This window comes from Choloepus didactylus, chromosome 5, assembly GCF_015220235.1.
Source record: "Choloepus didactylus isolate mChoDid1 chromosome 5, mChoDid1.pri, whole genome shotgun sequence".
NCBI lineage: Eukaryota > Metazoa > Chordata > Mammalia > Pilosa > Megalonychidae > Choloepus > Choloepus didactylus.
In genome coordinates this window covers 141984099-142006601 of record NC_051311.1, presented here as the reverse complement: position 1 = coordinate 142006601, position 22503 = coordinate 141984099, and the positions used below count along the sequence as shown (strand labels likewise).

Here is a 22503-nt window from a genome sequence, read left to right as displayed (position 1 = left end):
AACATAATTATGCCTTTCACTGGGTGAAGGATTTGTTAAAATATTAATTCCTTGTGCCCTACAGATGACAGAGTTTAGATATGGGGGACCATGTCTATGTTATGCGATGAGCATATGTGTATCAGTTAGGAATCCATTTTGCTGCAGGCAATGAAAGACCTAAGAGTGTAATAAATAGAGGTTTCTTTGTTTCATATAAAGAAGTCTGGAGGTGGGGAGGTCCAAGGCAGCTGCTCAACTTTGCTGTGAGGGATGCCTTGTTCTCTCCACCTTTTCCCTCCTCCTGTAAGATTAGGCTTTCTTCATGATGCTCGTCACCTCATGGTCACAACATGGCTGCTGCAGTTCCAGCACCATGTCCATCTTCCAGCAGAAAGAAGAAAGAAGGGCAAAAGGGGAAAAGAGGGAAAGGCAGAGTTTGATAGGACAAAGCTGTTTTTCTTCTATTGAGTCTTTACATTTTGTATTTAGAAAGAGACACCCTTCCTAGGAATTTTCACCTACATCTCATTGACCAAAAATATAACACGTGGCTAACCATGGCAATAAGGTAGGCTGGGAAATCAAGTATTTAGTTTTCCAACCTCTAAAGAAGAGGAAGACAAGTGAGAAGGAGTTGGGAATGGATGTTGAGTGGATCCTATTTATAGCTTCTACCACAGTCTTCTTTCAAACCTGTTAGTATATCTTTGTAGTTGTTGGTACAGATTTGGAGATGTCATCAAATGTCATTTGGAACCCCTAATGGAGAGATGGCTTGGGTTGCATGATCCTTCTTATTCACTGATTGGGAAAATGGTGAGAAAGTGATTATGAATTCATTAATGCTATTAAATGAGTTTATAGCTTATTAATCACATCTATTTGAAAGTCAAATATATATATATACATACATGTATACATACATAAGGCTGTTATTTTGCCTATAGATAAAACACCTGTCTCCCATGTGGACTCATGGAACCTTCAGATAACTCTGCTATTCCTTATGGGTTCACTGCTCTACATATGCCAGAGTCTCTTTCTGAAACTCCGATACGGCCACATTGCCACAGTCTTGCTTACAGATTTTTAGTTTTTTATTTTTTAATTTTATTTATTTTTTTTGCCTCAGGAGAAAGTCTAAAATAATTAGCATTTATTCAATACCTTTTACAACTGGCCCAAGCAATCCTTTGCCTTTTCCCTGGCCTCTCCATCCTCTTTTCTTCTCCCAGACTTAATAAGCTGTATCATTATATCTCTGATCCTTTACACATGCTGTTCTCAATGAATGCTCTTTCCTCTTTTCCCCATCTGCTGAAGATCTGTTTATGCTTTAGACCCAGATCAAATGCCACTTTCTCCATGGAGCCTTCCCTGGGTCGCTGAGGTAGAGGCATGAGCTCTTGTCTGGGCCCCCCTGACACTTTGTCTGCTCCTCAGTCATGGAGTATTCCCTGTTTATTGTAATTGCTTGGGTTGACTGTTCCCAAGGGGAGGGATATTGTCACATTCATCTTTCTATTTCTAGGGCCAGGCTGGAACCTGACACATTGTGGAAATTCAATATATGTTTATTGAATGAATAAATGAAGTAACGAAGGGAAACGTGTAGGGAGTTTTCTATAAGGCCTTTACTTAGACCGAATTTAGGAGAACAGGCTCCTGCCGCTGTTCTTCCTCCTAGAACTAGACCTTAGTTTACATAGAACAGATCTTCATTAACATAGAAGCAGAACTTCATTAACCTAGGACTAGATCTTATTAATATAAATATTTAGGGCTTTTAAAAAGCTATCTTGCATTTCAGAGGTGAGAGGGGTCCATTTGCTGCCATTAATTTACTTTAATTTTCTTTTGGTTGACACAAAAGCAGTTTGGACATGGGATGCCCCAAGAAGGGTAGTCATGGCTTACTGTCATTAAAAGAGTTTGCTGACCCCATGGGTGTCCTTGGTGAAGGCTTAGGAATCCTCCTGAGGTGCTCCCCTTTGGGTGTGAAGTTGTTTAGATCTTAGTGGCAGAGCTGCCCTTCAGGCACGACAAACCAGGGTGGTTTCCTCTGTGGTCAGCTGCAGGTGGCTGGTCAGAGTCCTGGGGGGCAGGCATCCCTGTTTGCACACGAATCTATTTTCTTCTCACCTGTCGCATGAGCTGTGGACATTAGCTGGCACTGTTCCTCATAGTCCATGCAGCATGAAGAGCCTTTGTGTGAATTAGAAAAAGTCACTCCCTTCTACATGGATGAGCTAGAAAAAGCCATCCCCTTCTGGATGGACACAGCTCCATGGGTGCACAGCTTGGTGACCCCACGGTGTCTCTGGGCAGAAGTAAAGTCTTCCTTTCCCCTGGTGAGAGCATAACCTACAAAAGCCAATGGTAATGGGAGTTTCTGCCCTCTGGCCTCTGTTTTTTTCCTAAAAATTTGCTCATGGACTTCTTTTTAAAAATATTTTTATTTAGAGCTATTTTAGATTTGCAAAAAAACTGTGAAGGTAGTAAGGAGTTCTCATATACCCCACGCTAGTTTCCCTTGTTGTTAACATCTTATGTTAGTATGATGCATTTATCAATCAATATTGATATATTATCAGCTAATGTTCATATGTTATTCAGATTTTCTTAGTTTTTATGTAATATCTTTTTTTCTGTTCCAGGATGTCACAATACATATAATCATCATGTTTGCTTAGGCTTTGCTTGGTTGTGACAGATTCTCAGACTCTCCTTGTTTTGATGATTTTAATAGTTTGAGGAGTAGAGGTCAGGTACTTCGTAGAGTAGTCCTCAATTGGGATTTGTCTGATGTTTTTCTCATGACTGGACTGGGGTTATGGGTTTTTGGGAGGAAGACCACAGAGGTAAAGTGCCATCTTCATCATAATCATATTAATGGTAGATGCTATCAACATGACTTATCACTGTAGATGTTGACCTTGATCACCTGGCTGATTAGTCTTTACCTTTGTGACACCATCTTCTCTTCATGTCTACCTTTAATGTTCTTCCTGTATATTTGAAGTGTTTGTATAATAGGGTATTGATATGCATGCAGTGTAATTTTCCTTGGGTCTTGATCCTACAGAGAAACAAACCTGTCTATGGTGGGTTCTAGTTCTTGGAGGAGATACCTCTTTGGGGTGGGTGTCTCCACAGAAGGGAGTCTCTATACTTGGGCCTCAGAAAAGCTGAGCTGCATAGCAGAGACTTATGTGTGACCATCTTCACTCTTCTCTAAATGGAAGTCCTTTGTATGCTTCCAAATTGCTGAAGCCTGTGCCTCTATATGGAGTCTGGGGTTGGATGACCACAGCAAGGAGACCAGGATATATTCATAATATTTAGCTTAGAACCCAAATATTTAGAGTGTAAGCCTATTTTCTGCATTCACACTAAAAACAAACAAATAAAACAAACAAAACAAATAAACAACAACAAAAAAAACCCCACAAACAATCCTGGTTCCCTGATATGTTGCCTGATCAGTATCTTCTGGAACCCTCTGATGTTGGCAGAGATTGTAAGAAATGTATAAATTTCCCTGTTCTGCTTTTGAAAATCCTAAGATGGTGATGGAATCTGCTACTGATTCACCTGCACATCTTTTTTGTCTCCTGCCGCAGGGTCTAAGTCACAGAACTGTCTGTGGAATTCCCTCATCGATGGGCTCACAGGGAGTGTCAAGGAGAAGCCACAGCCAACGATCGTTCACGACCCCCGGCCACCCGAGGAAATCCTAGCTGATGAGCTGCCGCAGCTGGACAGTCCCGAAGCTTTGGTGAAGACATCCTTCAGGTTTGGTGGATTGCAGCTCAGTTTGTTCCTTTTTAGTTTGCTTGTAGAGTTATTTCAATCCAGTTGGGTGCTAGTCAGTGTGGCTGGCCAATTACCTCATTTCTTTACGTGAGTAAATTAGAATTGATGAAGGAGTGTTGGAATTAATGCTAGTTGGGCTTCTGACTGGATTTCCTGAGTGCTGTGAAGATATCACAGTAGTTAAGTTATCAGTAGTTAAGTTGCTGTTGGTATTTAATTGGTACTGACATTTAAGTGCTGAGAGGCAAATGATTTACTGATGTTGGGAATTTGAATTGGATTAATGAGACTTTTGCTTCAAAGGAGGATGACTCATGGAGATAAGTGCGCAGCGAAAAGCATGTGCTGGGAATTTACTCAGCCCTGTGCCTTCAGAGTCTCTTGCTGGGGGAAAGTTTCTGGTTGTATGAGATGTTAGAGCTGCTGCCGCCTCAAATGAAGCAGGAATCTTCTTGTGTTTTTTCCCAGGTGACTGTTTACTCTGTTCTTGTTCTTGGTTTAGTATTTCATCATCCTGCAAAGGGCTCTTGTACTTTTTCTTTCTGTATTGTACTCCATTTTCATCATAACACTGTCCCTTAACTTCTCTTCCATTGATAAAAATTGATCAAGGTATGTTTGTGGTACATAAAGGTGATTTTTTTTCAGTTCTGACTGGGGTCTTCAAACTCACTCTTGAAATACATACTACTGTATCAGAAATTATGATTTAATCATTTTGCCAGTCGGCCTTTCTCCCTTCCTTTTTCCTTGTTACCCTAATTTTAGTTCTTTTCCCTTTCTTTCTACTACAGGCTTTTCCCACATGGCTAATAGAGCATATAAACCTTCCACACCTGCCCCCCCACCCCCCACCATGAAAATTCAGACAACTCTTGGAGTCCATGAAACATATTTGAAAAATGTGCTCTGTTTTGCATCAAGGTGATCTGTGTAATTGCTCAGTAAAAACCACTTCACCTTGTGAAGTTTCTTAGTGTAGATTAAATTATAGATGAGTTCTAAAAAGGAGTGATGAATAGGGGCTTGAATTTCTTTATATAATGTGACTGATGCCATGGCAGAACAAGAATTGCAGGCAAATGTTTTTTATTCCTAGTAAAGGTTTATTTATTGTGTTGTGAGGTTTTAAGTAAAATAAAATAAACTCACTTAGAGAGAAGTACATCTTATAAACCTGTGATTCTCTCTGCAAAGATCTGTGAGGAGAGGGGGAATGGTGAATGATGTTCTTGGTCTTTGTATTCTCATTTTGAAGGTTTTATGGTGGAGTCAATCTCTTCACATACAATGGTCTCATAGTAACACCTTCCACCCCAAACCATGCTCAACATCTTCTTCAATGAAGGCCCATAGAGTTATTCTTAAGAAAAGGAGTAACTCTGCTCCATTACCACTATCCCTTCTCTTTGCATTCCCTCCGTGCTCATTAATAGACAGAACGTGTTGATGGCCATGAACTCATTTGATCTGCTAGTTGTATCGTGTGTCAATATCTTGGTTCCAGAAGGAGACTAAATCATAAGATTTTAAAGGTCTAGATTTATTTCTGGTGTTGTGTAATACTTGGTGCGGTAGGAAGGACACTGCAGGTACAAATAAGCCAATCCTCTAGCAATTAAAGGTAGCAACTGACTGGTATATGTTATTTATTTATTGTTCTCCTTAATAAAACTGCATCCTATTCCATAAGCATCCTCTCTTCCAAAGAAGATAGTTGATATCAATTGCAATGTGGGAGAATAAATATTCTCTAATGCACTGTTCTTAACTCTGATAGTCGTGATCAGGTGTGAGATTTGTTCTGTGTAAATTGTTACACACAAAGTAATGAAGTGTGAGGAAACTTACTTATCAATAAATAAATTAGAGCTGAGTCAAGGTTACCCTTGTAATAATGTCAGTTGTTTTCTATATGTTTCTTGTGTTGCAAAGGAATGAATGGTATTGTAGCTAGATTCTGTTTAATTTTTTTTTGTTAGAGAAGTTGTAGGTTTACAGGAAAATCATGCAGAAAATACAGAGTTCCCACATACCTCCCTCACACACAGTTTTTCCTATTAGTGTGGGTTAATGCAGTTGTGTGGTATCTTTGTTACATTGAAGAAAAAATATTATCATAATTATACTATTGCTATAGTCTATAGTTTACATTAAGGTTCACTCTTTGTGTTGTACAGTCCTATGGTTTTTCAAAAAATGTTTATTTTAGTAACATATATATAAGCTAAAGTTTCCCCTTTTAACCATGTTCTATATGTAATTCAGTGCTGTTCATTATATTCACAATGTGCTATCATCACTACCATCCGTTACCAAAACTCTTCTGTCACCGCAACCAGAAACTCTGTACTGATTAAGCATTAACTCCCCATTCCCTACAACTACCCCGGCCCCTGGTAAACTGTGTTCTAGTTTCTGACTCTATGAATTTGCTTATTTTACTTACTTTATATCAGTGAGATCATACAATATATGTCCTCTTGTGTCTGGCTTATTATTTTTTTTTTTACAACATGATGTCTTCTAGGTTCATCCTTGTCATCACATGTACCAGAACTTACCAATAACTAAAGTAGAGCAGAGTCAAGGTTACCCTTCTAATAATGTCACTTGTTTTATATGTTCTTCCTGGACTGCAAAGAAGGGAATAGAGTTGAGCTGGATTTTAAATAATGCTCATAGAATTGCATCACTCAGGTGCTCACTCATGTGCTCTTTCTCAATCATGTACTCAAGGAGTGAAAAAAGTCTGATAATTGCTGACTTCTGATAGTGACTCTGGGGAAACTAGGAGGAATGTTGTGTTATATCCCTACATTTTTAAAACTTTATGGGTACATGGATGATCAGTGCTCTCAGCTCCTAAAATAACTTCTTTCACCACTAATGGGCACACTCTTCCCTCTGCTGAGGTTGGAGTGTTGGGTTCTTCTCTTTGACTTTGATATTTAGATGCAGGCTGAGGAGAGACAAAGAGGACCTTGCTCTTCATGTTTGCCTTGGGCTGAGCTTCTTGATAGGAGGTCTAAACTCAGCCAATTTTCCAAGACTGTGAAAGGTAGTTTTTGCATTTGTTTTTGTTAGCTCCTGGCATTCAATGAAATCTCTGACATGTCACTATATTTATAGAAACTTAAGGAACAGACAGACTAGGTCCTATTTCCCAGAGTTAACTCATGAAAATATTAAAACGTTGCACAGTGTGCAACAAAAGATTTCAAGACAAACAAAGAAACAGGAAATGATGGTACATCAAAAGTGACAAGATAAAAAATCATAAACCATCAATGAAGAAAACCAAACTTTGGACACACTGGACAAACACTTTAAAAAAATAATGTTCAGTATGCTCAAGGAGATAAAGGAAAACATGGAGAATGAACTAAGGATATCAGGAAAATGAGGAATGAACAATATGAGAATCATAATAAAGAGAGAGAACTTTTAAAAAGGAACCACACAGAAACACTGGAGTTGAAGACCACAATAATTGAAATGAAAAATTACTTTAGAGGATTTTAACAGCAAACTAGACCTGGCAGAAGAAAGAATCAGTGAACTTGATGACAAGACAATTGAAATGAGCCAGGCTTATGAGCAGAAAGAAGAAAAGAATTATAAAAAGTGAAAATAGTCTAAGAGACCTGTGGGACACCATCAAGCATACCAATATATACATTATGGGAATCCCAGAAGGAGAAGAAAGAGAAAAAGGGGCAAAAGGAACAGTCAAAGAAATAATGGCAGAAGATTCCCCAAATCTAAGAAAAGACACGCATGTACATGTTCAAGAATCCCAGTGAAACCCAAATAGGATAAACTCGAAGTCACCTGTTCTGGTTTGCTAATGTTGCCGTTATATAAAATACCAGGAATGGATTGGCTTTTATAAAGGGGGTTTATTTGGTTACAAATTTACAGTTCTACAGCCATAAAAATGTTCACACCAAGGCATAAACATGAGTATACCTTCACTGGAGAAAGGTCATTGGCGTCTGGAAAACCTCTGTTAGCTGGGAAGGCACATGGCTGGCGTCTGCTTGCTCCCAGGTTGTGTTTCAAAATGGCTTTCTCCAAAATGTCTCTTGGCTTAGCTTCTTGGGGCAAACTCTGGGCTAGTATCTCCAAGTCATCAGCAAAACTCTGCTTTTAATGGCCATCTCTAAGCTGCAGCAGCACTGAGCTCCTTCTGTCTGAGCTTTTATAGGGCTCCAGTAGTGGTCTTACTGAATGGGTGGGGCCACACCTCCATGGAAATAATCTAATCAAAGGTATTACCCATGGTTAGGTGGGTCACATCTCCATGGAAACAACCTAATCCAAAGATTCCAACCTAATCAACACTAATATGTCTGCCCCCACAAGATTTCATTAAAGAACATGGCATTTTGGGGAACATAATATATCCAAACTGGCACAACAACCATGCCCAGATACATGGTAAAGTGTCAAATGCTAGGACAGGGAGAGAATTCTGGAAGCTGCAAGAGAAAAACAGTGTGCTTATTTGTCATCAGAAACTGCAAAGGCAAGCAATAAGTGGGATGAAATATATAAAATGCTGAAAGAAAACAATTGCCAACCAAGAATTTTATATCCAGTGAGACTTTCAAAAATAGGGGACTGATGAAGACATTTCTAGATAAACAAAAGCTGAGGGAGTTTGTCAACATTGCATCTGCCCTACAAGCAGTGCTAAAGAGACTTCTTCAAATGGAAAGGAAAGGACACTAGACAGTGGATCAAAGCTGCGTAAAGAAATAAAGAACTCTGGTAAAGGTAACCATACGGTAAATATAAATGCTAGTATTATCGTATTGTAGTTTTTTATATGTAGCTCCACTTTTTACTTCTTAAAGGTTCTAAAATGTAAATGAATAAAAAGTAATGATAAATCTATGGCTTTGGATATACAACATAAAAAGATATAATTTGTAACAAGTACAACAAAAGATGGCAGGGATGGCGGGTTATAGCAACGTGTTTGTATATATTATTAAAGTTGTGTTAGTATCAAATGAAATGTAATTGTTAGTGCAGAAAAGGCATTTGACAGCATCTCTTCTGATTAAAAACACTTAGAAAACTGGGAATAGAAGGAAACTTCCTCACTATGACAAAGGGCATATATGAAGAACCCACAGCTAATATACTAAATGGTGAAAGACTGAAAGCTTTCCCTCTATGATAAGGAATAAAACAAGGATGCCCTCTTTCACCACTGTTATTCAACATTGTACTGGAAGTTCTAGCCAGAGCAATGCAGCAAGAAAAAGAAATAAAAGGTGTCTAAATTGGAAAGGAAGAAGTGGAGCTTTCCCTAATTGCAGGTGACGTGATCCTATATACAGAAAATCCTGAAAAATCCACAGCAAAGCTCCTAGAGCTAATAGGCAAATACAACAAAGTGATGTGTTAACAAGCAAATGTCAGTAGTATTTCTATATATTAGTAGTGAACAATCTGAAAAGAAATCAAGGAAAAAACCTCCATTTACAATTGCAACTAAATGAATCAAATATCTAGGAAAAAAATCTAACAAAGAATGTAAAGGACTTGCACATAGAAAATTATAAAACAATATTAAAAGAAACCAAAGAAGACCTAAATAAATGGCAGGACATTTCATGTTCCTGGATTGGAAGACTAAATATTGATAAGATATCAGTTCTACCCAAGGTAATACACAGATTCAATGCAATCCCAATCAAAATTCCAGCAGCCTTTCTTAAAACAATGTAATTTTCTTGAGCTATATTCACACACCATACAATCCATCCAAAGAATACAATCAGTGGTTCACAGTATCATCAATTATTTGTGTATTCATCACCATGATAATTTTTAGAACATTTGTGTTACTCCAGAAAAAGAAATAAAAAGAAAAAAGAAGACCTCAAACATCCCATATCTCTTACCCCTCCCTCTTATTGATCACTAGTATTGCACTCTACCCAATTTTAAGACTTACAATAGAGGTAGGTTAATTAAGACAGTGTATTGTTGTCAGAGATAGATATATAGATCAGTGGAACCGACCCCCTTTTTTTGTGTGCTATATAGTTATAGAATCATTATCAAAGATCAAGGCTACTGGATTATAGTTCAACAACTTCAGATGTCTCCTTCTGGCTATTCTAAGACACTAGACACTAAAAAGAAATATCTATATAATGAGTCAGTAGCCACAGTCATTTGTTAAATCCTAATTTTTCAGTTACGCCTCCTCCCTCTCATTTGATCATTAACTCAATCTTAGGGATATCTGGGCAATGACCATTTTAACTTCTTCATGCAGGAAAGGGGTGTTGATTTTATGGGGTAGAGGAATCAAACTGGTTGATGTTCTTGGAGAGGCTGGTACCTCTCAGTTTCAGGGCTTATCCGGCATGGGATCAATCTGGAGGCCTTAATTTTCTGAGAAAATAAACTTATGAAGAAAAACTTTTATAGAGACTTAGATAGAGCCCAGTGCATTCCCTAGGGTTTTCAGGAATACTGTTGGTTGGAGTTTGGCATACTGTGGTAGTTTGCAATATATGGCTAGATCTTGCATAAGAATAACCTCCAGAATGACCCCTCAACACTGTATGAAATCTCTTAGCCACTGAAGCTGTATTTTGTTCCATTTCTTTTCCCCCTTTTGTTCCAGAAGACATTGTCAATCTCACGATGCCAGGGGCAGGCTCACCCTGAGAGTCATGTCCCATGTCTCCAGGGAGACTTACACCCTTGGTCTAGCAGCCTTTTTTTACAGAAGTAGAAAAGTCAATCATCAAATTCATATGAAAGAGTGAGAGGCCTCAAATTGCCAAACTGTCTTGAAAAAGAATGAATTTGGAAGAAACACACTAACCGATTTTAAAACATATTACAAAGCTATAGGTATCAAAACAGCATGGTACTAGCACAAGGACAGATGTACAGACAAAAGGAATCAAATAGAGGGCTCAGAAATAAATCCTCTGTGGGGAAAACTGGATATCCATATGCAAAAGAATAAAGGTCTGCTCTTGCCTCACATCATATGCAAAGATTAACTCGAAATGGATCAACAAGGTAAATAAAAGAACCAAATCTATAAAACTCCTGGAATAAAACAGGAGAGCATCTTTAGATCCTTGTGTTAGGCAATGGTTTCTTAGACTTTACACCAAAAGCACGAGCAGCAAAAGAAAAAATAGATAAATGGGACTTCATCAAAATTAAATCTTTTGTTCATTAAAGGACCTCATAATGAAAGTAAAAAGAATAGGGGAAAATATGTGGAAATCACATTTGAAATAATGTTTTTTTAATTATGTTTTAATATCCAGAATATGTAAAGAAATCGTACAACTCAAAAACAAAAAGATAAACAAAGCGATTTAAAAACGGACATTTATCTAAAGAAGATATATGAATGTTTAATAAACACATGAAAAGTTGCTCCTCAACATCATTAGCCATTAGAGAAATGCAAATCAAAACCACAACGAGATACCTTCTCATACACACTAGAATGGCTAATGGTAAATAAGAAATGTTGGAAAGGATGTGGAGAAATAAGAACACTTGTTCATTGTTGGATGGAAGGCAAAATGGTGCAGCTGCTGTGGAAGACAGTTTGGCAGTTCCTCAGAAAGTTAAGCATAGAGTTACCATATGACCCTGCAATCCTACTTCTAGGTATATACCCCACACATTGGAAGTAGGGACTCAAACAGATATTTTCACTCTGGTGTTCACAGTGGCATTATTCACAGTTGTCAAAAGATGGAAGCAACCCAAATGTCCATCAACAGATGAACGGACAAAAAAACGTGGTGTACACATACAATGGAAACTTATTCAGCCATAAAAAAGAATGAAATTCTGATATACAGGACAAAATGGATGAACCTTGAAGACATCATGGTGGGTGAAATAAGCCACTCATAAAAGGTCAAATATTTTATAATCTCATTGATAGGAAGTAAGTAGAATAAGCAATTCACATAGTCAGCAACTAGAATATGGATTACCAGGGGCCAGGGTAAGGGTAGAGAATGGGGAGTTAATTCTTAATTGGTACAGAGTTTCTAGTTGGGGTGACAGAAAAGTTTTGATAATGGATGGTGGTGATGGTAGTACAATATTGTGTAATTAACACCACTTAATTATAAATTTGAATGTGATTAAAAGGGGGAAACTTTAGGTTGTATGTATGTTTACAGAATAAAAATTTTTAAAAAATCATAGGATTGTACAACATAAAGAGTGAACCCTAATGTAAACTATAGACTATAGTTAATAGCATAATTATAATAGTATTCTTTCATCAATTCTGACAATGGTACTACACGAATGCAAGTCCTATTGGTAGGGAAAACCATGTGTGAGTGGGAGTGTACGAGAATTCTGTATTTCTGCATGATTTTGTCTGTAAACCTATAACTTCTCTAAAAACAAAAAGATTGCTAGATTCATGCTTTGGTGTGGGTGAGGCCCTAGATTTTGCTTATCCAATAGGCTTCATGATGCTGAGCTGCTAGTGCAGGTACACATGTTGAGTACCGTTGGACTAGATATAGTTAATATCCTTTGAACTCTGAAATACTTTTCCATGTTAATTTGAGCAAGTCACTTACCTAATTTGGCCTCAGTTTATTTTGAAATGGAGAGGAAGACAGCCACTTTCAGGGTTGTTGGGAAGATTTAAAGGAACAAAGGGCACAGAAGAGAGTCATAGTGTCCGGCACCTGGAATGTACTCAAGTATTTCACGACAAATCTCAACTGCATGCTCTTGACCAATACACACACACAGCAAATAGGATCAGACTTGCGTTTCTGTGGCTCCTGGTGCAGACCCTGTGGGCCCTGAAGGCTCCCTGAGACTCTGGAATGAAGAGCTGCTTTCAGAACCTGAGTCTTTAGAAAGGAAGAAAGTGGGAACAATAAATAAAAATACTTCTGATTGAAAGCAGACACTCCTGGGACCTTCACCCCGGGTATGTGTTTTCCTTTTTCCTCATATCCTGCCACTTGGGACCTGTCACTCTGCCCATGTTTTTCTTAAAAGAGAAGAGAGAATAAACTGGACCTGGGGCTTAAGGAAGACAGAGAAGTCTAGCCAGTCAGATTAGTAACAGGAATCTCAGTACCCACCACTAGAGGACATGTGAGAACAGGAGAGAGCTGCTGAGAGCCTTTTCTCTTTCCAGCGTCTGGTGTGCAGATTTGCAGATGGGGACCCGACCCAGGTGGCACCAAAGTCAAGGAAACCAATGTTTATTGAGCATATGTGCCAGACCTTGTATGTTTGTTTGTTTGTTCATTTAACCTCCCAAAACATGCAAGGTGAGTATTATTATCATAGTTGTACATGTCAAGAAACAGACTCAGAGAGATCAAACAACTTGCCCAAAACCACCCAACAGATGGTGAGCTGGAAATTTCAACCCAGTCCACCTGTCTATAAAGCCATCTTCAGCATCTGCTGCTACCATGGGGTCCACCTTGGATTTCATGTTTCTGGGTCTGTGTGCTTTGGTTATATAATTTGGTGCTTCTCCTATGAGACTCACCCTTTTCTGTTGTACTAATGTTGTTTATCTGGTCCAGACTTATGTTTTTAATTCACCCCTTTTGGGTAGGAGATCTTTAAGGCAGTACTTCTCTAACTTTATATCCAGATGAATTCCTGGGGGATTCTGACAAATGCAGATCCTGATTCTGTAGATCTGGTGTGCAGCCTGCAATTCTGCACTTCTAACAAGCTCCCAGTTGATGTGGTGGTTTGAGGACCATTCTTTGAATAACAAGGCATGTGCTTTGGAATCCCACAGGTATGAGTTTGCAAATGCTCTTCTAAACTATGTGATTGGAGTCAGGGTTTTGACTCTCAGTTGCCTCATTTCACAAATGGAAACAAGAAAATAACATAGGCCTTGAGGGTTGTTGCTAGGTTAGGGAGCAAGTGAATGTGACAGACCCTAGTTCCTTCTCTCCAAGTTTTTAAAACCTTGTTTAGGAGTAGACTAACCCTCCACACCCAACCACTTCTTCTGTGTCTGGGTTGTGCAATGAGCCCCAGGCTGGGAAAATGAGTCTGGTGGATGCTTTTTGAGCAAGGTTGGCCCCTGGTCTGACTTCCTTGGGCAGTAGTGGAAATTCTGAAGCCACTCCAATGTGTTGGTCACCGTGGCTGCTTATCTTGAATCGTGTGACTTATGACACAGGTTGAGTTTCCAGGTTTTGATTTCATATTTGGAAGAATAGCATGCTCACTCCCTAGAGAAACGCTGGGGGCTTGATGAGCTTCTCTTCCCACTTAGAACCGACTTATTTGGGCTTTTGCAAAGGCTTTCCAGATTCTATATATCGCTTACTAAGATTGTGTTTCAGGGAGCAGAACCGCAATGAGCCAACGCCCTCCACTATTGATGAGATTAAGGCCTTGTCAGATCCCATATAATAGATTGTGTTTTCCATGCAGAATTAAATCACTGAACTCATCCTCACTTTGGCTTTTGGCAGTCATTTTTCCACTAGGGGCTCCTGCCAAGAAGCCAGTTTCTGACATGATTACTTTCAGGAAATGTGCAATCTGGCTGATGATATGTCATGGTGTGGGGTGGCATCCCCTGCCGTTTTGAGCCCCTCCCTGGGATGAGTCATGGGTTAAAATTCCAGATTAGCTCATGGGAAGTCTGCTCACACATCTATCTCTACAACCCTGGGTTGTCACCCACTCTGAACTTCTGGGGACATTTTACTCCCCTGACTTAGCACTGCCTCCTGGAGCTGATTTTTCCACATCTAGTCTTTACTAATCTAAATCAGTAGACTCTTCCTCAAGTTTGCCAAAGAGAAAAATGAGAGAATGGATTCTGAGGATTTTTAAAGCGAGGACAAGTTTTTGTTTGCTTGTTTGTATTGCAACCGTGGCTTCATATCGGGGAAATGTTTGTCTCTCTTTATAAGTTTTTATAGACAGATTTTCAACTACAGGAAAATTGACTAAAGATATATAACTCAGACACCATTCTCCTTGCATTCTTCCTGGTCCTTCCACTGGTATTTTGGGGAAGAGGGGGTTTGTCTCCATGATGGCCATGAGAATGCATCTCTCACTTCTCTGATATCTACAGTGCTACCGGCTTGGAAATCTTGGGCCAGTCTCAGTATATTTGATTTAATGTTTTATATTTGATACTGCATCTTCTCCATAGGCTCCAGTGGTGGAGGGAGCATGAGTCAGGCCACAATTTTCTTTAGTATCTTGTACTTTTATTGCCTACAACAGACTTTGCCGAAACATTGGTACTAATTAAAGTACTTAGAACATAAGAAAGGAGAATTTTAAATTGTACCTGAAATATGATTGTTTCTATTATCTAAAGAAAATGCTCAAAAATGGTGAGGGTTTGCTCATGGACACTGTCTTGTTCACAGCCAGTAGACATGTCTCCAAACCTAATTTCTCCTGGAAAGGACTTCCTTCTCCAAACCAGAGTGTGCTCTCACTGGACCGTTAGGAAATCCAGGTTTCTGTTCACTGGGATGGAACTCATTCGAGGCACCCTCAGCACCTCATGGTGTACCACAAACACAACAGCAAGTAGCAGTCTATTTGCAAAGTGTAAGTTGTTCATCCTAGAATAACCTACAGAAAGGGGCTGGGAGCTTCAGTGCTGTCAGGCAGGGAGTAGGGGCTGGTGGGAAACTCCCCCTCGAGCCTTCCTCTAAATCTCCCTGCCAGTGTGAAGTATGGATAGACTTCCCTATTTTTCTTGCTTAGCTATAGGACCTTCTGCCCTAGGCCACACAGACCAGAAGTATGCAGAGAATTCCTGATGTTCTCTCTACCTAAGTGAAGGCAGCGTGAAGACTCCTGATCTGCCTGGGGCAAGTAGCTCTCCACGGTCAGGAGGAAGGTGTGCTGAATGCATCTCCTCTCCAGTCACAGAAGCAATAATTTCATTGTGCACAACCTGTAGACTCACCATTAGGAGCTTTCCTACAGAGTGCTTAATGTGTAAAGACAGCACTTAAGGTATGGGAATGGGGAGCAGCAGAGTCCTGGAAATCACGGGTGTAGCCTGGGACCAGGAGCAGGGTGTGCTCACCCTTAGGTACCTCGTGTCTGGGTTGGTGACCTCCCACCCATGTGCTCCCTGAACACCTCCCAGTTCCCCATTGCAGCTCTTCCCACCATCCCTTGTCCATATTTCCTGTTGGACACTCATCCTTCTGGGGGAAGCGACCTGACTGCCTAGCAGATGCTCGGGGTGTACTTGTTGATTGAATGAATGGGCCGTGCTTTGGAAGCCCAACTCATGTTTTCTGGTTTAAAGCTAACCAGCCTAAAATGGGAAAAGTGGTACAATTCCAGGAACTGGAAGTATAAATTTAGTACATCCTGGGCATAAGAAAAATCCCCGGTTGGGAGAGAGGGTGACAGCAGAAATGCTGTTGGGAATTCCCTGAGGTTTGGTAGGAAGGACAAGTGTAGGTGGTGTGTACTGAAGTCAGCTTGCCAGGGGCTGCTGCCATCGGATTTCTTTCTTTACTACAGTGTTTGACTAGGCTTAATAGAGCATAGAGGAATTATTCATGTCAGTCAGAAGGTAATGGGGAGTCACATAATAGAAAATGTACTTTATAGTCTGATATCATAACATGAGAAATACCTGTGTAACTAGGTCACACTTTTCTGACAGTACTCTAATATATGCAGAAAAAAAAATGTAGCTTTATTCTTTTTCAATGAGCTGATTTTCCTTGAAAGTCCCCATTTTACTGGGTATTAACAGAGAAAACCCTACATTTAAGTCCAATATCAATCTGAACCCACCATTGGGACAGTGCTATTTTGGTTAATGATTTAGTTTCTTTAAATAGAATGCTCACTCTTTTGAATGTGCCCTTTCTGTCCCTGCACCTTGCCAAAATGGTATCTTGAGTTTTGTGCCTCCTGTGATGGATCCTGTCACAGCTGGTGGAGGAAATAGGGCCTCTGGCTGCAGGTGTGATCTGCTCTTGGCTTGCTCAGCCAGGGAGTCCTCCCAGCTCACTCAGCCCCACTTCTCTCCCCAGGCAGTGCTCTGGACCCCACCCAAGTATGGTAGTGATTCTCATAAGGATCTGGGTCAAGTGGTCCAGACTTCAGCCTTTAGCTACTTTGTTCCAGTGTCAACCTCAGTGGCCAACTCCCCACTCACAAGCCCTGCTTATTTCTGAGGTTTGGCCTCAGGAGCTGTCCAAACCACACAGAACCTAAGGATCAGCTTGGGAAAGCTAAACCCCAGCTTCCCTTTGCCTACCTCTAATTGGCACTGAGTTGACTTTGCTCTGTTTGTTGGTAGACAGATGTCCCTCTAAAGAGAGAAAAGGGGGACTTCTGGCCTCTTCTACCCTGGTTTCCCTTTTCCCTATGGTTCCCCTAGCCAGAAAGGCTGGACCTCAGGCTTTCCACTTTTCCTACATTCTATCCTCCTCCTTCCCAATACCAGGCCTTGGGCTAAGTCTCAGTGATGGATGAGGTAAAGGGACAGATTGGCCTACTGATATGGGACCCTACACTGGGAAATATTTCAAAATCACCATATGTTACCCCTTCCAATCTTTCAGTGATGAATGACTTAGTTCGTTTGTTTATGTGCAGTACAATTAAGGTACCCTCAGTAAAAACAAAGTGAAACTCTGTAGAATTGCTCCTGTGATAAAGGCAATTTTGATGTCCCTTGGTTGGTAATTGGTCCCTGTCACCTGCAGAATGACCCCCCGGTCATGTTATTAATCTCACAGTAATGTGTCCCTGAATTTAGTGCTGTTGAAATTTTCCTTCCTATTTACAGCATTAGGTCAGGGTTTTTACCCTTGCTAGCAGGAAAGGAGCAGTTTCCTACTTAGTAGGATCTTTCTAATAACAAAAGCCCCTCCCTTTAAGTGCTCCGTGAACATTCTGCAGGTCCATCTTGAGCCAGGCACTAGGACCATGGGGGTGACGTGGACCCGTGCATGTCCCCCGACCTCATCTAGATCAATGAGTGGGTTGAATGGCACTTGGTGTAACCATCAACAGGACACCCTGGATCCTGAGGACCTTAAAGGAAATGCAAAAGGACCAGTGTGGACCAGGGCTAGGAGGCAGAAAAATTGGCATAGGTCGAAGGAACTACCTGATTTGTGGCTAAACCACATGAAGGGGAGGCAGTTCTGGGGAGGCAATTTGGGACCAGATACAGCGGGGCCTTGTTTGCCATGAGAAGTTGTTTTTTTATTCCACAGCAGAGGAGTGCCCCTGGACATCTCGGGGGAAGCAGAAAGGAGACTTTTTTCTTTTTTCATTAAGTTACAGAATTAGGAATTACATTTCCATGCCTCAGTCCCTTATACATATGACATCAAAATGAACATTTCCTGGCCTGTAGCAGAGATGGAATAATGGAATTGGAGAACAAACAGTGCTGGGGACTGGGTGTTCTGCAGTGCCTGGAGCAATTGTATGGACAATTTTGTGAAGAAACTTGTGAAAATAGGTTTTCCGCCATGGACTGGAGCAGAGACAATTTTTTTATTACTTCAAAATGCAGTTATAGCTAATGGTTGTTGAATAGACAGCCCCATTACTGTAAACTAGCTGTTCCCCATTTATTGATTACTTTTAAGTGCAACCAGAACTGAATTTGCTGGGATGAGTTCCCTCCAGAACCCTGGAGGTCAGCTTAGTTAGAGGGAGGGTTGTTATTTGCGCAAGAGCGTCAGACATACTTGTCCTCATTTGGAAGAGGCGATGTGTCTGGTTCAGGTGATAGGGCTCAAGTATGTGAAAACAGACACACTGCAAACTGCCCAAGGGTGTGGCTCATGTACTCTCTGCAAAGTCAGAAACAGGAAGATGTGAATCAAATAGCAAACTTGGATTAGAGATCCAAAATTGTACACTTTGATCTGTTCATTATTTTTGTTCTTTGAAAATGCTCCAGATTTAGAATATGAAAAGTATGTGTGGAGAGGGATTGAATTTCACTTATTTAACTAGGTTTGAACAGAATTATTCTGTCCTTGAACTGTGTCTACCTCTGTTGGGGTTGAGTTTCCTTGGTTGTTAAGTTTCCAAGGGTAGCCCTGAACCAGGCTATAGTGTCTAGCTACAAGCCAACTGGTAGGTCCCTGTATTTAAGAAATGCTTTTGCATTTGTGTTTTTTTAAATATCTATTTGACACTGTTTAAAACTCTAGAAAAGTTGCAAGACTAGTAAAATCCACACCACTCTATCCTCCCCGAGTCATTTTTTTTTTTACCAATTTGCTACATTCCTTCTATCTAACATCTTTCTCTTTCTCTCCCTCCCTCCCTTTCCCCTCCCCCTCCCTCCCTCCTCTCTCTCTCTTTCTCTCCCCGTCATCTATCTAATCATCTGTCATCTATCTTTCATCTGTCTATCTATCTATCTTCTATAGGTTTTGTTTTTAATGAATCTTTTAACCCTAAGTTGTAGATATTGTGACCTTTCAGCTTCAGCTTGTTTCTCTTAAGAGAAAGGCCATTTTCTTACATGGATACAGTACAATTACCAAATTCAGGAAATTTAGCATCGGTTTGATACTATTATTTCACATATAGCCCATATTCAAATTTCACCAAATGGCCCAAAATAATGGTTTTTATAGCAGTCTTCTTTCTGGTGCAGAATCTGTTCCAGAAGCACAGATTACATTCATATCTCTTTAGTCTTTTTTTAATCTGAAACAGTTTTTCAGCCTTTGACTTTCATGACATTGCCATTTTGAAGCAAACAGGCATGTGTTTCATTTTGTAAAATGTTCCTCGATTTGTGTTTGTCTGCCCGCTACCTTGTGGTTAGATTTAGGTTTTTCATTTTTGACAGGGTTAGTACACAAGTGATGTTGTGCCTTCCTCAGTGCCACGATGAGGAGCAGGTTTATCACGATGCCATTTCTGGTGATGTGAACTTTGATCATTTGGTTAAGGTCATTTCCCTCAATGTGTCCACTGTAAAGTTACCTTTCTTCCCTTTGTAATAATGAGTAATCTGTGGGGAGATACTTTGAATCTGAGGAAATAACCTCCTTCCCAACAAACATTAATGTAATGGTTTTAGCATCACTTGATAACTCTTGTCTGAATTGATGGTAATTTTCTATCTGTCATTTCTTCTCCATTTAATAGGTGATGTTTGATTGTAAAGAAGGGCCTTCTCTTTACTTCTGTCTTTCCCTGTCTTTGTGATTCCCTCTCTTCCTTTCTACATTTTATTGTCAGTGTGGACTCTGGATTCTTCTTTTATTCAGTGTTCTGTAAACCTACCTGGAGCCCAGGAGATTGTGGGAAAGACCAAGCAGAGATGAGTTACGGGCAGTCTGTCAGTCTAAAATGCGTCAAGCCTATAGGATGAAGGTAATCTTCCACTTAGAAGATAAAGAAGTACGTCAGCAAATGAAGGGTCTAATCCTCCTGCACTGCAGGGGGTGTGAATGGGAGACAGGCCTGGACTGTAGGGGCTCCCTGGGGGGTCTGCTAATCTGATAGAAAACAATCTTTTACCGGGACATGTTTGTGCCACTGGAATTATGGAAAATTGCAGAGTGGTAGGTGTCAACTGGAATGGACTGGGGGAAAGTGTGACTTAGCCAGAGAAAGGGGTTTGAATGGGTCATTGTAACTTTCAACTGGGTCAAGTCATTTCTCGCTGGCATCTTTCTGACCAATTAGTGCTGCTCACTGCTGCTGCTGACTGTACCTGAGGGCTCTGCCAAACCTTTGTTATGAAGAGTTGCCTCCATCTTAACAGTGATGGGTGTTAAGTGGGAAACACCTGGTTTTAATCCCAGCTGTGGTTTTAATCCCAGCTCCCTTCCTTGCTTGCTGTGGAACCTTGAGCACATAGTTTAATCCGAGCCTCAGTTTCTCCATCTGTTTAATGGGATTTGATGTCCTTTTCCTCTATGAGATACCCGTGAGGAGTCAAAGAGGTCATGCAGGTTGAGTGCTTAGGAGAGTACCTGGCATTTTCAGGTGTTTTATAAACAGCAGATATTTAGCACCACCATCCTGCTTATTGCTTTTGGAAGATGTACAGTTATCTCCAGACTCTGTTATGTGAAGGAAGTAACTTTATCCAGGTTAAACAGCCATGTTCACAAGTCCTCAGCACTGAACAGCTGCTGCAACACCTGAGACCTTTGAGGTGCTCTCTCTTTTTCTCATTTCTAGACCCTTGTCTGGTCACATCACGTATGATGTTAATAATAGCTAATGCTATGAGGATATGTGTCAAGCCCTCTTCTATATGCTTTACATGTAAGTCATTTAATCCTTATAACAATCCTGTGAGATAGGTATTTTTATACCTTCATTTTACAAATGGGGAAACAGAGACACAAAGAAGTTAAATAACTTATCCAATGTCATGCCAGCAATTGCTAGATCTAGAGTTTAAAAGCCAGTCTGGCCCCAGGGCCCACATTTAACCACCAGGCAACACTGCCTCCCTGGTCTAGCAGTCGAGATGGTGGGTCTGTGTCCTCTGGGTCTGTGGCTGGTGCTGCTGTGGACCTCCTTTCCAGTTAGGGCTCCTGTTTCCTGCCTGCCTCCCCGTCCTCCTTTTACAATGCTGGGTGCCAATATCAGCCTACTTGCTTCGATTTCTGTCCCTTTCCTCCCCCCTGCTTTGGACCTCTTACTGCAGCACTGACTGATCTGCTACTTTTGAGCTTTGCTTTCTGCGTGCCTGTTCCTCTTGTGCAGCCTGGGAATTGTTCAGCCTGGGAATGCATCATTAGCTGCTTGGCTGAAGGACTAGAAAGCCCTTCCTAAGACCTACTGCCCTCCTGGCTGTCAGCTCAGGGCTGCCACACACTTGCCACCCACAGGCCTCTCCTCTGAACTCTTCACCAGCATCACCTATGGGCTCAACAGAACCCTTTCCCTCCAGTGGCTGTGAACCATGGAGGTGCATGCTGTACTTGTATGGGGGACTTGGTAGAGGTAAATAGTTTAGAACTGGGGCCTGGAATCAGACAAATCTGAGTTTCAGTCCCCACTCTGTCACTTACCAGCTTGGGTCAGCTACTTATCTTCTTTTGGTCTCAGTTTCTCTTCTGCAAAATGGAAATTGTAGTGATGGGAGGATGGAATGAGAAAATGTACATAAAAAACTTAGCATAAAAACTCCTGAAATCTAGTTATATTGTGTCAATTGAATTTCCTCATTTTGATAATGCGCTTTAGTTGTATAAGCTCTTACTTCTGGGGGAAGCTGGGTGATGGGCATATGAGACCTCTCTGTACAATTTTTGCAACTTCTTGTGAGTATAATTATTTCAAAAAAGGAGTTTTTTTTTTTTTTAAAAGAAAACATTTAGCATAGTGCCTAATCTTTATTAATGGAATTTTTAAAATTAAAAAATGTCACCAGGAATTATGCTATTTGGCTCAAGTTCAACTTTTTGAGATGTGTCTATGTGTGTGTGTGTGTGTAAAGCATCCATCTAAGAGAAATTAGATCATACAGATTCTAAAACTATTTTTCTTCGCTAATACATTAAACAATCAGTGGCATTACTGGCAACCACCAGTGAATTCCCCCTTGATTAATTTCATCTTTTCCCTATTGAAAACCTTGCCTTTTATTACACCTCATGGTCTTTATCCTCTTCAGATTTATTACTAAGTGGTTCTTAATCCAGACTGCACAATATACTAAGGAGC

General features: G+C 40.4%; 1 protein-coding gene across 3 annotated transcripts in view; it reads left to right on the top strand.

Moving 5' to 3' along the window:
- PDE1C (phosphodiesterase 1C) overlaps positions 1–22503 on the top strand; it is a 567042-nt gene that overhangs the window by 133072 nt on the left and 411467 nt on the right. For all 3 annotated transcript variants that reach the window (XM_037837021.1, XM_037837022.1, XM_037837023.1), the window contains exon 3: positions 3606–3777. In XM_037837021.1, coding sequence (XP_037692949.1) covers positions 3606–3777 — 172 coding nt within the window. The remainder of the gene's footprint in view (positions 1–3605; positions 3778–22503) is intronic.